General features: G+C 51.3%; 2 gene segments (V, D, J or C); both read right to left on the bottom strand.

The window, feature by feature from the left end:
* The window catches only part of LOC102460817 (Ig lambda chain C region-like), a 244,889-nt gene that overhangs the window by 208,398 nt on the left and 23,056 nt on the right, over nt 1-13,435 (bottom strand).
* On the bottom strand, nt 4,947-5,582 carry LOC106733067 (immunoglobulin lambda variable 5-39-like). The segment is given in 2 exon segments: nt 4,947-5,383; nt 5,494-5,582. Coding segments are annotated over 2 exon segments (468 nt in total).

Here is a 13,435-nt window from a genome sequence, read left to right as displayed (position 1 = left end):
GAAAGAACACAGAGGAATGTCTGGCAGCGCTTGCATATACCCATCTAACTGACCTGGGTAGCCTGTTCCCAGCTTAGCTTTAGACCTACCCACAGGTTCCCAGACAAGAAGAGACCCCAATGTGATCATCCAGCTTGGCCTCCATGTAACACAGACACGAAAATACTTGAAAGACATTCTTTGTTTGAACCAGCACGTCTCCTAACAACCACCCCTCTGAAATTAAATGGTGCCTGAGATGGAGAATCCATCACAACCCACAGTAAATTGTATCCTCGCTGTCCCATAACTCTCATGTTAAATATTCATACCGTAGTTCCAGTCTGAATTTTTCTAGTTTCAACTTCAAGCCATTGTATGCAGCCAGCATCTAGCATTTCACATGTACCTGATGAACCCAATTGTTTTGGGTTAGCCAACAACCGCATATAGCTGGAAAAGTTCAGCAGACAAGGGGTGTGGATCCAGTCTTCCCTGTAATTTTTCTCATCTTCAGCAGAGTGAATTTTCTTATGTGCACTAGTGTGGATGTGATATGCAACATGGAATAAAGTGTGACACAGCGGTGATATGCAATACAGAGAGATGTGCAACAGCCAGTGATGTGCAACATAAAGGTGATGAGGAACATGGAGTGATGTGCGACACAGAGGTGATTTGTGACACGGAGTGATGTGCGACACAGAGGTGATTTGTGACACGGAGTGATGTGCGACACAGAGGTGATTTGCGACATGGAGCTCACATGTCGGGCTTACTGGGAAGCTGAACGTCTGATGGGAGGGAATGTAGAGTGGCCCCCATTGTCCTGTCACTGCATTGGTCACATGGGACTTGTTTTCCTTCACCCTTGTTTCCAGGGTCACTGATGTCCCAGCCGTAGAGCCGCAGTGCACACTCTGCCATTACAGTCCAATGCCTTCACCCTCCTGGCACCATGACAAACACCCATCCTGTCCCTTGTGTCCCTGGCAGCCTGGCAGGCTCCGTGCATGCAGAGCAAACAGCCGGTCCCAGCAGATTCATTCACTAATCCGCTCTGTTTGAACTTCTCCCAGATCCATGGGAATTTCTGCTTGTGCCATGAGGTTGGCTGTTCACAGGCTTTGGTCCCTGTTCATAAGGAAATGGCTGTGCCCAGTGTAGAGCTACAACGCTCCTGGAAACAGGACACCGTGGCAGAAGCTAGACTAAGGAGCTGCACTGCCTGGCACTGGCGGGGCAGTTACTACTCCCATTGCAGTGCCAATGCCCTGAACTCAGCATGGGCCAGCTGGCGACACCAAATACCCTAGAGACACCAGCCGATCCCCTCCTCCTGTGCTGGGGGACCCAGCGATACACTGTCACACACTGCGGAGGGGGAACGGCTCAGGCACTGACTGACGGTGTCAAGGTTTGTCTCCAGCACTTCATTCAGGTGACTGGCAATTCATCTGGGTATCAGAGAAGCAGGGGCCGGGCTGCTGCCCTGACGCCTGTCGGACCATTGGCTGCACCCTGCGCTTTACTGCACCAGCTGAGCAGTGTGGAGCTGACACCTCTCCCAGCACAGGGTTTGGGCCTGTCCCTTGCTGAGAGACACTGGGATTGCCTGTGTGGGGCAGGCAAAGGGAGAGAAAGGGGCAGAGCTCTGGGCTGAGGGGATAAAATCACTGCCCAGCTGCCTTTGGTGGCTCAGGAGATGCCACGTGGGTAACAGGACAAACTGTGACTCTACAAGAGTGAAGCTTTTGGTGTTTATGTTACTAGTGTCCCAAACTCCCTGGGCTAGTGAATGGGCCTCTTAAGTGACCCTCCTCCTTCTCGATGGGCTGCAGGATTGTTGTAACCAAGAGAATCTCCAGAGACAGGGCAGTTTAGAAAACAGTGCTTGCACACCTAGGGACTGGGGGAATTTAGCGAGTGGTCATAGGTGCCACTCTATTCTTACAGTAGAATGTAATTCCTTGCAAGGAAGCACGTGTCCCATACCCTCTTTGGGCAGGTGTCCCTGCTATTTAGCACCACAGACCTGACTGCCATGGACACGCCCTTTAAACTGAGCTCTGCCCACACACCCCTAGGGTAAAGTGGGGTAAAGATAAAGTCTGGGTGAAGAGAGGGGCCTTGCTCTGTGACTCATGGTCTGCAGGACCAACCACGGCCAGAGCAGCAAATACCAACACTAGAGATTTCCCACAGAAAACACTCTGCCCTCTGTCCGTAGGCTCAGGACTGCATAACACAGTGAATCTGCTCACCCCAGCAGCCACATCTGTGCACAGACAGAGAGGAACTTCCATGGGGATTCAGGACCAACCATGGGTTTTAAAGCACATGTTTAGTGAACATGGGAATTTTGAAGCTTTCCAAGCAGGGCCAGGGAGTTAGCCAGCCAGCCAGTCACTGTAGTGGTGCTGCTGAGAACCTGCAATCCTCTGCAATGGTTGTAGGGAGTCCAGTTACATTCACTAATGCGCACACCGTGGGGCTTGAGAGAATTGGCAGAAATTGCAGAGAGCAGGAGAGTAGGAGAAACCAACATTCCAGCTATTGATAACTTTGCTTCCTGCCCAGACATAAAGAGCACAAAGGAGAATGAAGGGACCTAATCTTGTAAATACAACACCGTTATTTATATACACTGCCTAGTGACATCTTTGAATGACACCTGCCTTCTCCATCTGAGTGTATTTTTCTGTTGTGTTTCAGAGTTCAGGGGCCATTGTGACGAATGGGACAGTTAACACTTTCTTCGGGAGGCTTTTTGAAGACTGTTTCTCACAGTCACAGGAAACATTGTACACACTCACGTACACACAGTTTTTTTCTGAACCCTGAGGAAGGGCTAGAGAATGTACATGGAGCACATTACAAATCAGAATGTGCACAGACAGGTTTAATCAGGAGAAAAATACTGGGGTGATGTTCCAGCCCAGTTCAGCGATCTTTGAACCCTGGTAAGGACAGAACCCAGCAGAGTATAAGCCACAGGAGTGAAGGGGAAGATTTTTTCTTACTTCCTCTGATGCACCACAGAGCACAGTGACAGCATCCTCACCTTGGGGACCCCACAGATAGATAAGGATACGATGTTACTGGGTATCTCCTGGTACCCACAGGCAGAAGCAGGAACTCCAGCTGTGCCCTGTTTTTCCTTAGAATCTGAGAGGAAACTACTGTACCCTGGAGAACCCCCTAGATCCTGCTGGGAATAGTGTTAACTGTAGTCTTTGAAACTGGTCCCATTGTTCACTGTGCAGGTGGGTTTTTCAGTGTTTCCAGGAGAGTCAGGCAGTGAAGACATCTGAGCTCTGTCTGAAATGCCAGACGTGCTCTAGAAGCACTGTCATGCTCATCATTCATAATTCCCAACAAAGCATCACATACGGAATGCAGAGTCACTCAGGGAAAGTATGCAGACCAGTCATAAACTTTTACATTGCATGAGAGTTGTACTGGCAAAGAAACCTGATCTCGGTATTTTCCCTGGGAACATGGGTATACGACAACGTTGCATGACCAAGTTGCTGTGAATTCTGCCATTCTAAGGGCACCATTTACAGAGTCTTTGTCTTGAAGGGTTTCTGGGAGATGAAATGTGCAGGCCCCTCCCCATCTCTGAAAAGTTAGCTCACCCTCCCTCACAAGAGGACTCTCAGGCTGCACAACTGTCCACACCCCTTATTTCATGGTGCCGAGCATCCACCTGCCTGCCCCTGGGATAACAAACCAGCTGAGATTTGTTGTTGTGATCCCAATCCATGACCGCGATGAGGTTTGCTCCCATGTCATGTCAGTGCCAAAAGTCCTGTGGGAACAGAGAGTCTGGAAACCAGCATAATTCAGGTTCAAATGTTATTCCGGGACAGGCTGATGCTGATCCATAATTATTAAAGAATCCAACCCTGTGCCACTACCTGGCCCATGGGTGGGTCTGACACTACAAATCTCACGATCCTGTTTACCCCTCTTTGCTGGAAATGGCCAACAGGGGAGGGAGCACTTGGTGACTCCCTGTTCTGTTCACCCCCTCTGGGGCACCTGGCACTGGCCACTGTTGGCAAGCAGGGCACTGGGTCGGATGGACCTTTGGTCTGACCCCATGTGGCTGTTCTTATGCTCTCTTGGCAAGATCCCAGGGGCCCTGAGTAGGGACGTCTCATGAGGGTGTAATTGGAGCCGTAGCTCCCCCTGCACATGCTGAGACTGGAGGAGATGGAGACCTGAGTTCCCTTTAGGTGCCTGCCTGCCTGAGTGCATGCAGAGAATTTTAAACTTGCCCACTGCCCCAGCAGAGCCGCAGGGCAGCATTCACCTTCCCGGAGGGCAGGGTGCTGCTCCGCTGGAGAGTGGGGCCCACAGGTGCATGGTGGCTGCTCAGCTGCTCCCAGGGTGGGGCCACGTGGTGGGCAGCTGCCCTGTGTGCTGGGGCTGGAGCCACCATGGGACTCCACCCTGGGGGCAGCTGGGCAGCCATGATGCGGCCCTGGGTCCAGCTTCAGCCCTCCCCCAGGCCAGGCCATAGGGAAGCTGCTGGAGCTGGAGCCAGTGACACGGTCCTACAAAGAGCAGTGTTATGGCGAGTGTTTAAGAAGGGCCGGATGGATGTGATTGCACCATTTTTTTCTGGCAGCCCTAATACAGCGCCCTTTGTCATTCATTGGGCTGTGAGTGTCCGTGGGTGAGAGCTTGAGGGTCTAGTCCCAGGTGTGTTGCTCTCTTGGCAAGTGTCATCCACTTCCCTGGCCCACCACCTATGCCCAGCAGCCTCACAGTGAGTCCCTGCAGTGGGTGGCTTTCATCCACTGATATTACCCTCCTTGCCATGATCTCCTCCCTGATGCTCCAGAGTACAGGCAGCATTGCTCCCAGCCCTGTTCAGCGTTCCCCTCTTCCCCTGAGGATGTTTTGTTCCATGTTAACTGGGTTGATTAAGTTCTTGGCTTATTCACATTGGGCAAAAATCAGGCACCTGTTCAGGCAACTGCAGTCTCCAAAACTAGCAGCCCCAGGCTGGTGGAAGGGAAGACAAAGAAGGTTTTTGCCTCACTTCCCCATCTGACTGTGTCACTGTGACAAGCACTGTTGTGCCACACAGCACAGTAATAGTCAGCCTCATCCTCCGCCAGGGCCCCAGAAATGGTCAAATAGCAGGTGTTGCTGGATGTGTCTTTGGAACCTGAAAACCGGGCAGGGACCCCGGAGCCCTGGTGTTTGTCAGAATCTGACTTGTATCTCAGCAGGTATCGTGGGGAATTCCCTGGCTTCTGTTGGTACCAGTCCACATCGTAGCCACTGATGCTGGTCCCACTGCTCATGGTGCAGGAGAGTTTCACGGTGTTTCCTGGGGACACTGCCACTGAGGGCGGCTGAGTCACCACATTCTGGGAGCTGGAACCTGGGAAAATAAGGACAAAGGTTGTGAAGTCCCCTCAGATCATTGTGGGTGCTAGTGACACTGTTTCTGCACGGAGTCCAGCAACAAGCTCAAGGTTTTCCCGTCCTTACCTGGGAACCACGTCCCCAGCAGGACAATGAGGGGAGCCCAGAGCATGGTGAGGAGATCTCAGGCCTCCGGGAGAAAAATCCACCAAACGCGCTGAGATCGCCTGACAATATCTGCCCCTTATATTGATCCTCCTGGGGGAGGCACATTCAAGCTCCACCCTTACGCAGATCTGATCCTATCTCATTGGGCCTCCTGACCACAGGGAAAGTGCCGAGTGTGAAGGGGTGGGGCCCTCTGGTGAGGGTCGTTAGACACGTAAGGCCTGTGTCAGTCAGTGCCCCTTGAGCATCAGTGTCAGTACCAGGCAGGGTTTTATAGACAATTCAGCTTGGGGGTGGCATGAGCTCAGCTGTGCAGGTGGGGAAGGGAAATCGCAATGTGTTTTTGTGACTAACACCTCACAGCACCCCACAGTTCTTGTGCATGGGACAGACACTCAGTAATGGCATTAACTGCACCCGGCTGGTGACGTGTCATGTGGAACCGCAGCGGATCCCTGGCAGTAAAGCAGCAGCCTGCAGCCCAGCGCTGCACAAAGAGGCTTGAGGAACTGATTGTAATGCTCTTAATAATGTTTGATCTCCCTTCCCGCAGTGTCTACTCCTGGGATAGGAGCCTGGCAGGTGCCCACTCAAAGCAGCACTGAGTCTGCCTCTGCAGGAAGAGGCAGCGCAGTGGACAACTCTGTCTCAGTAATGACTCTTGGTGGGGCATCATTCTTTGCTGGGCCTAGTTCGGGCTGGTAGTGGTTGGCCAGCATGATCCAGATCTAGGCAGGGACTTGAGCCCAGGTGCTGACCAGGCAAGCTCCATGTTTTCCGGATTCTCTGCCAGGAGTTGCCGGCAATCCCAGTCTGCTGCGGGTGGCTGCTCCCCCTTGGAAACTCGGACTGTATGTCAGCCTGTGTGCACTGGGGCACAGAGAGCCCAGCAGGCTGGGGAGTTCACCATGCCCCGGCCATACCACTGATGCTGATGGGCTCAGCCGGGGGCATTACTGGAGCCATTGATAAAGGATGGAGCTGTGTGCGGGGAACAATTGCACGTGCTTCATGCCAGCCCTGGGCCTGAGCCTGCTTACATGATCACAGTTCCTTTTAATCTCTGAGCTAACCCCTTGGAGACAGAGGATCTTTGGGAGGGGATAACACAGGTCCATGAAGTCTCAGATTCCCCGTTGAGGTGCGTGTGAGGGGGTAATGTCCCAGAGCCGGGATGTGACTAACGAGCTGCGGTTTGTGCAGCACTTGGGGGACATACAGTTCCATTGCACTGCTGGGGCAGAGATACAGGGGAGCACACGTCAGTAACTGGCACAGTTCAGGGAGAGGGAGGGTGGAGGTAACAATGTTGCTGTCACACTGTTAGTCAGCGGCATGGGCCCAGCGTCTCTTCCCTCGCATTCCCCTGCAGAGAAGCTCTGCTAATATAATCATAGAATACTGGGACTGGAAGGGACCTCCAGAGGTCATCCAGATGAGCTGGGAGGGGCTGATTGGATTGGAGGCTTTGAGCCAGGCCACCTGCTTTGAGTCAGCAGCCTTATAACAAAGGTAGCCAGAGCAACCTGAGTGAGCAGACAACAGAGGGAGTTTGCCCGGGAGTTCACCTCAGGGAGCCCCACAGAAGTTCTGTTTTTTTCTTTCTTTTGTTCTCTTCTTTTTCTCTCTCTCTTCACACCTTTATGATTCCGGGCACAATAAATACAGCATCTGAGGAGTCTCTCAGAAGGAAGACAGTGTGGATAGTGATAGAAATGTAGCCGTGTTAGTCTGGGGTAGCTGAAGCAAAATGCAGGACAATGTAGCACTTTAAAGACTAACAAGATGGTTTATTAGATGATGAGCTTTCGTGGGCCAGACCCACTTCCTCAGATCAAATAGTGGAAGAAAATAGTCACAACCATATATACCAAAGGATACAATTAAAAAAAATGAACACATATGAAAAGGACAAATCACATTTCAGAACAGGAGGAGGATGCACGGGGGTGGGGGAAAGGAAGGAAGGTAAGTGTCTGTGAATTGATGATATTAGAGGTGGGGAGAGTGGGATGTCTGTGAGCTAATGGTATTAGAGGTGATAATTGGGGAAGCTATCTTGGTAATGTGTAAGATAGTTTAAGTGTTTGTTCATTCCTTCCCGGAGAGTGTCGAATTTTAACATGAATGACAGTTCAGAGGATTCCCTTTCAAGTGCAGATGTAAAATGTCTTTGTAGCAGAATGCAGGTGGTTAAGTCATTGAGAGAGTGTCCTTTCTGGTTAAAATGGCAAGAAACTGTTTTTTCTTTGTGATCTTGTCTGAAATCTGTTTTGTGGGCATTAATCCTTTGGCGAAGTGTCTGAGATGTTTGTCCAATGTACATAGCAGACGGACACTTTCAGCACATGATAGCATAAATTATATTTCTGGATGCGCAGGAATATGTGTTCTTGATCTTATAACTCACTTGGTTAGGTCCAATAATGGTATCAGCAGAATGAATATGTGGACAAAGCTGGCAACGGGGTTTGTTGCAAGGGAAGGTACCAGGGTTGGTATTAGTGTGGTATGTCCTGTGGTTGTTGGTAAGAATCATCTTGAGGTTAGGTGGTTGTCTATAGGAGACTATGGGTCTGTCTCCCAGAGCCTCTTGGAGTATGGTATCCTGTTCCAGTATAGGCTGTAGTTTATTGATAATGTGTTGGACAGGTTTAAGTTGGGGGTTGTAGGTGATGACAAGTGGTGTTCTATTGTTGGTTTTCTTGGGTCTGTCTTGAAGTAGATGGTTTCTAGGTATTCGTCTGGCTCTTTCAATTTGCTTTTTTATTTCTCTGGGTGGGTAGTTGAGGTTTATAAATGCTTGGTAGAAATCCTGAAGCTTCTGATCTCTGTCAGTGGGATGAGAGAAGATGCGGTTGTATCGAAGGGCTTGGCTATAGACGATGGATCGTGTGAGGTGTTCTGGATGGGAGTTGGAAGCATGTAGGTAACTGTATGAGTCGGTGGGTTTTCTGTAGAGTGGTGTCTAATTTTCCATTGTTGATTTGTACTGTGGTGTCCAGGAAGTGGATCTCTCATGTAGAATGGTCCAGGCTGAGGTTGATGGTGGGGTGTAGGTTGTTGAAATCTCTGTGGAATATCTCCAGTGTTTCTTGGCCATGCGTCCAGATCATAAAGATGTCATCAATGTAACGTAGGTAGAGAAGGAGTGAAAGGGGACGGGAGTTGAGGAAACATTGTTCTAGGTCAGCCATAAAGATGTTAGCATACTGTGGGGCCATGCGTGTACCCATGGCTGTGCTGCTGATCTGGAGGTATAAGTTGTTCTCAAACTGGAAATAATTGTGGGTGAGAACAAAGTTACATAGGTCTGCTATCAGGTTGGCAGTAGTGTCCTCTAGGATAGTGTTTCTAATTGCTTGTTATCCGTCTTCATGTGGGATGTTGGTATATAGAGTTTCTACATCCATGGTGGCAAGGATGGTGTTATTGGGGAGGTTATCGATGTTTTGTAGTTTTCTTAGGAAGTCAGTAGTGTCTCGGAGATAGCTGGGGGTGTTGGTTGCGAAGGGTTTGAGAAGAGAGTCTACATAGCTGGATAGACCTGTAGTGAGCGTGCCAATACCAGAGATGATGGGACGTCCGGGGTGCCCATTTTTATGGATCTTGGGAAGCAGATAGAACAATCCTGGTCGGGGGTCAGAAGGTGTTTCTGTGTGGATTTGTTCCCGAGGAGCTGTAGGGAGGCTTTTAAGGAGACAGTGTAGTTTCTTTTGGTATTCCAAGGTGGGATCAGAGGGGAGAGGTTTGTAAAATGTGGTATTCGAGAGTTGTCTGGTTGCCTCCTGGTTATAGTCGGCCTTATTCATAATGACCACAGCAGTGTGGATAGTGAGAGATTAGCTGTTGTGACCTGCACAACAAGGGCCATGTTTGTCTTCTGCCCAGAGAACAGAAGTGACTGAAAGGACCAGAGGCCCAAATATGAACCCTGTGCTCCATCAGAGAAGATGAAGACTTTCTGGAGAGAAGGCAGCATTTAAAACTCTAGGCACAGGATGCTGAAGAACTACAGAGGACGAGGACAGTGCAGAATAGAGAAGAAAATTGGCAGCATGTGACAGCCAGGAGAAGAAAGACAACTGAGAGATTGCCAATCCCGACAGAGGTGAGGATTTGCTTTCAGGCTCTCAGCACTAGTACTACAGTGAAAAACACTTTGGCAGTAACCTTCTATTGATTAGTAACCCCATTGATTAGAAGACAAGGGATGCCCTATGAACACCACTCTCAAGAGAAGCTGGGTGGTGTTGGTCAGGGATTCCCTCCCAAGAGGGATGGAGTCAATCATTTCCCATCCAGACTGAGAATCTGGAGAAGTGTGCTGCTTACCCTGGAGCTAGGTGTCTGTTCAACAGCACAAGCAGGCTGGGAAACAAGCAGGAAGAATTAGAAGTCCTGGAACAGTCAAAGAGCAATGATTTGATTGGAACAACGGGGTCTTGATAGGATGACTCACATGACTGGAGCACTGTCATGGGTGCATGTTGAGGCAGGACAGGTGGGTGAAAAAAGGAGGAGGAGATGCCCTCTTGTAGGAGAGCATTATGACTGGTCATTATGATTGGTCATAGCTCCAGTTTAAAGCCAGACAAAAGCCTGTTGAGAAACTTTGGGTTAAATCTAGAGGCAGGAACAACAAAGGTGATGTCATGGTCGGTATTTGCAATAGACCACCAGACAAGGTGGGTGAGGCTTTCTTCAGACAACTAACAGATCAGAGCCCCTACTTCTCATAGGGGAGTTTAATCACCCTGACATCTGCTGGGAGACCGATACAGCAGTGCACAGACAATCCAGGAAGTTTTTGGAGAATGCTGGGGACTGTTTCCTGGTACAAGTGCTGAGGGAACCAACTAGGGGCTCACAAACAGGAAGGAATTAGAAGGGGAAGTAGACATAGGTGGCATCTTGTAAAGCAGTGATCATGAAATGGTCGAGTTCAGGATCCTGACCCAAAGCAGCAAAATACATACCCTGGACTTCAGAAAAGCAGCCTTTGACTCTCTCAGGGAACTGATGGGAATGATGCCCTGAGACACTAAGATGAAGGGGAAAGGAGTTAAGGAGAGCTGGCTGTACTTTAAAGAAGCCTCATTGAAGGCCCAGTAAAGAACCATACCGATGTACTGTAAGAAAAGCTGACTAAAATGGCTGACCAGACAAATCCTTGTCGAACTTAAACACGAAGAGGAAGCTTACAAGAAGTGGAAACTAGGACAGATGACTAGGGAGGAGTATAAATATATTGTTCGATGAGTGAAGGTGCAGTGCCAAGGACCAGGGCAGTGTCCGTTGCTGTGTGCAGTGGGTCTGTAGCTGTACGGGACACAGGGTAGCAGAGACACAAGACGGGTGAGGTAATAGCTTCCAGCTGACCAATCTCTGCAGAGGAGAGAGACGAGCTTTCCTGGCAGACTCACCTCTGCAGCCTTTATTATTCCACAGCTTCCTCAGACTGCGTGGCCCATTGTGAGATCCTCAGGGTCTAGCTCTGGCACACGGACAGCACCTGGCTGTGATAGTGCGGCATGCTCCCCGGATCCACCACCTAGGGCTGGTGCACGGTAGCTTCTCAGCAAGTCCCTGCAATGGGGGGCTCCCATCAATTGATGTTTTCCGTGCTGGCCAGTGTCTCACTTCCCAGGGTCCTGTCCCTGATGTTCTGGGGCTGCAGGTAGCATCACTGCCTGCCCCGACCATCGTTCCTCCCTTCCTCTGAGCACGTTCTGCTCCATGCTAATAAGGCTGATCAGACCCCACAACTTCTTCAGTCGCAGGTATCAGTCTGTTACTCAGGCAGTTGCAGCCACCCGGGTACAGATTGAGACATTCTAGAGTCAGGAAGCCATCGGTGCGCGGCTAGATGAAGGTCACTCTGCTAGATGCAGACAGACCAATCCCAGCGGATAGGGGCAGGGAGAAGAATCACACTGGGCTCTTTCACAGGATTTACCCTGTGATTTGAACATAGCCAGAATTTTGGGGGAACAGAGGCAAGTATTGTGCCCCCCTCGAACTGCAAGCCTGCGGGAGGCAGCCTGTGTGTGCAATGCAGTGAGATCTGCAGAGAAGTCAGACGTTATCCTGCTCCCAACAGTACCCCTGGGGCCAGGAGTCAGAATTAGGTTGAAAAGAAGGAGATTTGCTAAAGTACCATGATCTGTCCCGAGCCTGGTGAACTGCCCAAGTAACAGGTGCGGCATGTTCATCGGTCCCAGCCACAAGGAGGAGGAGTCCTGCGGCACCGACACACAAACACATTTCTTTGGGCAAATGCTTCCTGCCGCGCGCTCGGGATCCCACTGACCCCGGGACACAATGACACTGCAGAGGAGCCGCCTTTGCCTCCTGAGGCCCAGCGCTGCTCTCACGGGGGATTCTCCACAAACCCTCCCAGGGTGAGACCCCCTGAGGTGCTCAAGCCCGGCTCTGCACATGCCCAGTCCTGCAGGTGCCGGGTGAGAGCCCTCACGGCACTTGGCAACGGCACCGCTGGGCACTTACCTCACGCCTCTGAGCATCGGATTCAGACAAAGAGCAGCTGGTGGGCAGATGAGGAACCTGGCCAAGCTCCTGAGAGGCAGGGACGTGGCTCCCTCCCTTTCTCAGGACCCCCAGGGCTCTCAGTCACAAGGGAAGCTTGGCTGGGGTAGGAGCCACCCTCCCAGAGCTGTCTGCTGGGGGCTTCCCTATGCCCAGAGTGTGCCTCATTGCTCTGGATCATGGAGTCATGTCTCCAAACTGGTGGGCCTGTGCTAGGGGAGGGAACACTCAGCCCCAGCGCACCCCACTGATTACTAAGGAGCCAAACTGTGACACCAGCCCCACACGCAGTCACAGAAGAAAGAATAACTGACCCCCACCATGTCAACAGGCAGTTTGTGTCTCACTTCCCCATCAGGCTGTGTGACTGTGTGAGAGCTACTGTCACTGTCCCACACCTGACAGTAATAATCAGCGTCGTCCTGCGCCTGGACCCCAGTGATGGTTAACGTGGCCGTGTTCCCGGACTTGGCACCAGAGAATCGGTCAGGGATTCCGGAGGGTCTTTTGCTATCCTGATATATCACAAGTAGGGGGGCGCTGCCAGGTTTCTGTTGGTACCAGTACACATACTTGCTACCAAGGTTGTTCCCTGAGCAGGTGAGTTGAGCGTTTTGCCCTGGAGACACAGACACTGAGGGCGGCTGAGTCAGCACGTACTGGGCCAGAGAACCTGGGAGAAGAGGAGAAAACAGAGGGATCAATTCGCTGTTTCATTGCTGTGCGGAGAGAGAGCTCACTCTGCAGGCAGCCAGCACAGGCAGCTGGGGAAGGGAAAATCTTTTTGGATTAAAATCTTTTTGGGTTACCGCACCCGAGCAGTAGGTGAGCAGGGTGAGGAGCAGGGGGGCCCAGGCCATGGTGGATCCAGACGAGCTCGGCTCCCTGAGGCAAACGGGTCTGTGGCTGGGACCCTCCGATTCCCCCTTAAAACACCAGCACTGGGGAATGGCCCCTTCATGCAAATCTGCTTGCGGCTGATTGGCTGCCAAAGCCTATGGACACCCGCCCACTTGGGAAGCACAGGAACAGAGAGGGAGGGGCAGCTGTCTGTATAAAGCCCCATTGTAACTGGGGTAGGAGGAATGCTTTGGGTTACCTTTTGCCAGGGGACAGTAGAGACCCCTGGAGCTGAGGACTCTCAGGCTGCACAACCGGCCACACCCCTTATTTCATGGTGCCGAGCATCCACCTGCCTGCCCCTGGGGTAACAAACCAGCTGAGATTTGTTGTTGTGGCCCCAACCCACAATCCCTGCAGTCACCTCCCCTGGTCTCTGGCGCTGGGATGTGGGTGGGAGGCTGGGGTGGCTCTTCCAGCTGCCTCCTTTCACCTGCTCTTTTGACTCTGG

Source organism: Pelodiscus sinensis, chromosome Z (genome assembly GCF_052426305.1).
Source record: "Pelodiscus sinensis isolate ZL-2025 chromosome Z, ASM5242630v1, whole genome shotgun sequence".
NCBI classification, from domain to species: Eukaryota; Metazoa; Chordata; order Testudines; family Trionychidae; genus Pelodiscus; species Pelodiscus sinensis.
This window is presented reverse-complemented; position numbering and strand designations above follow the sequence as displayed.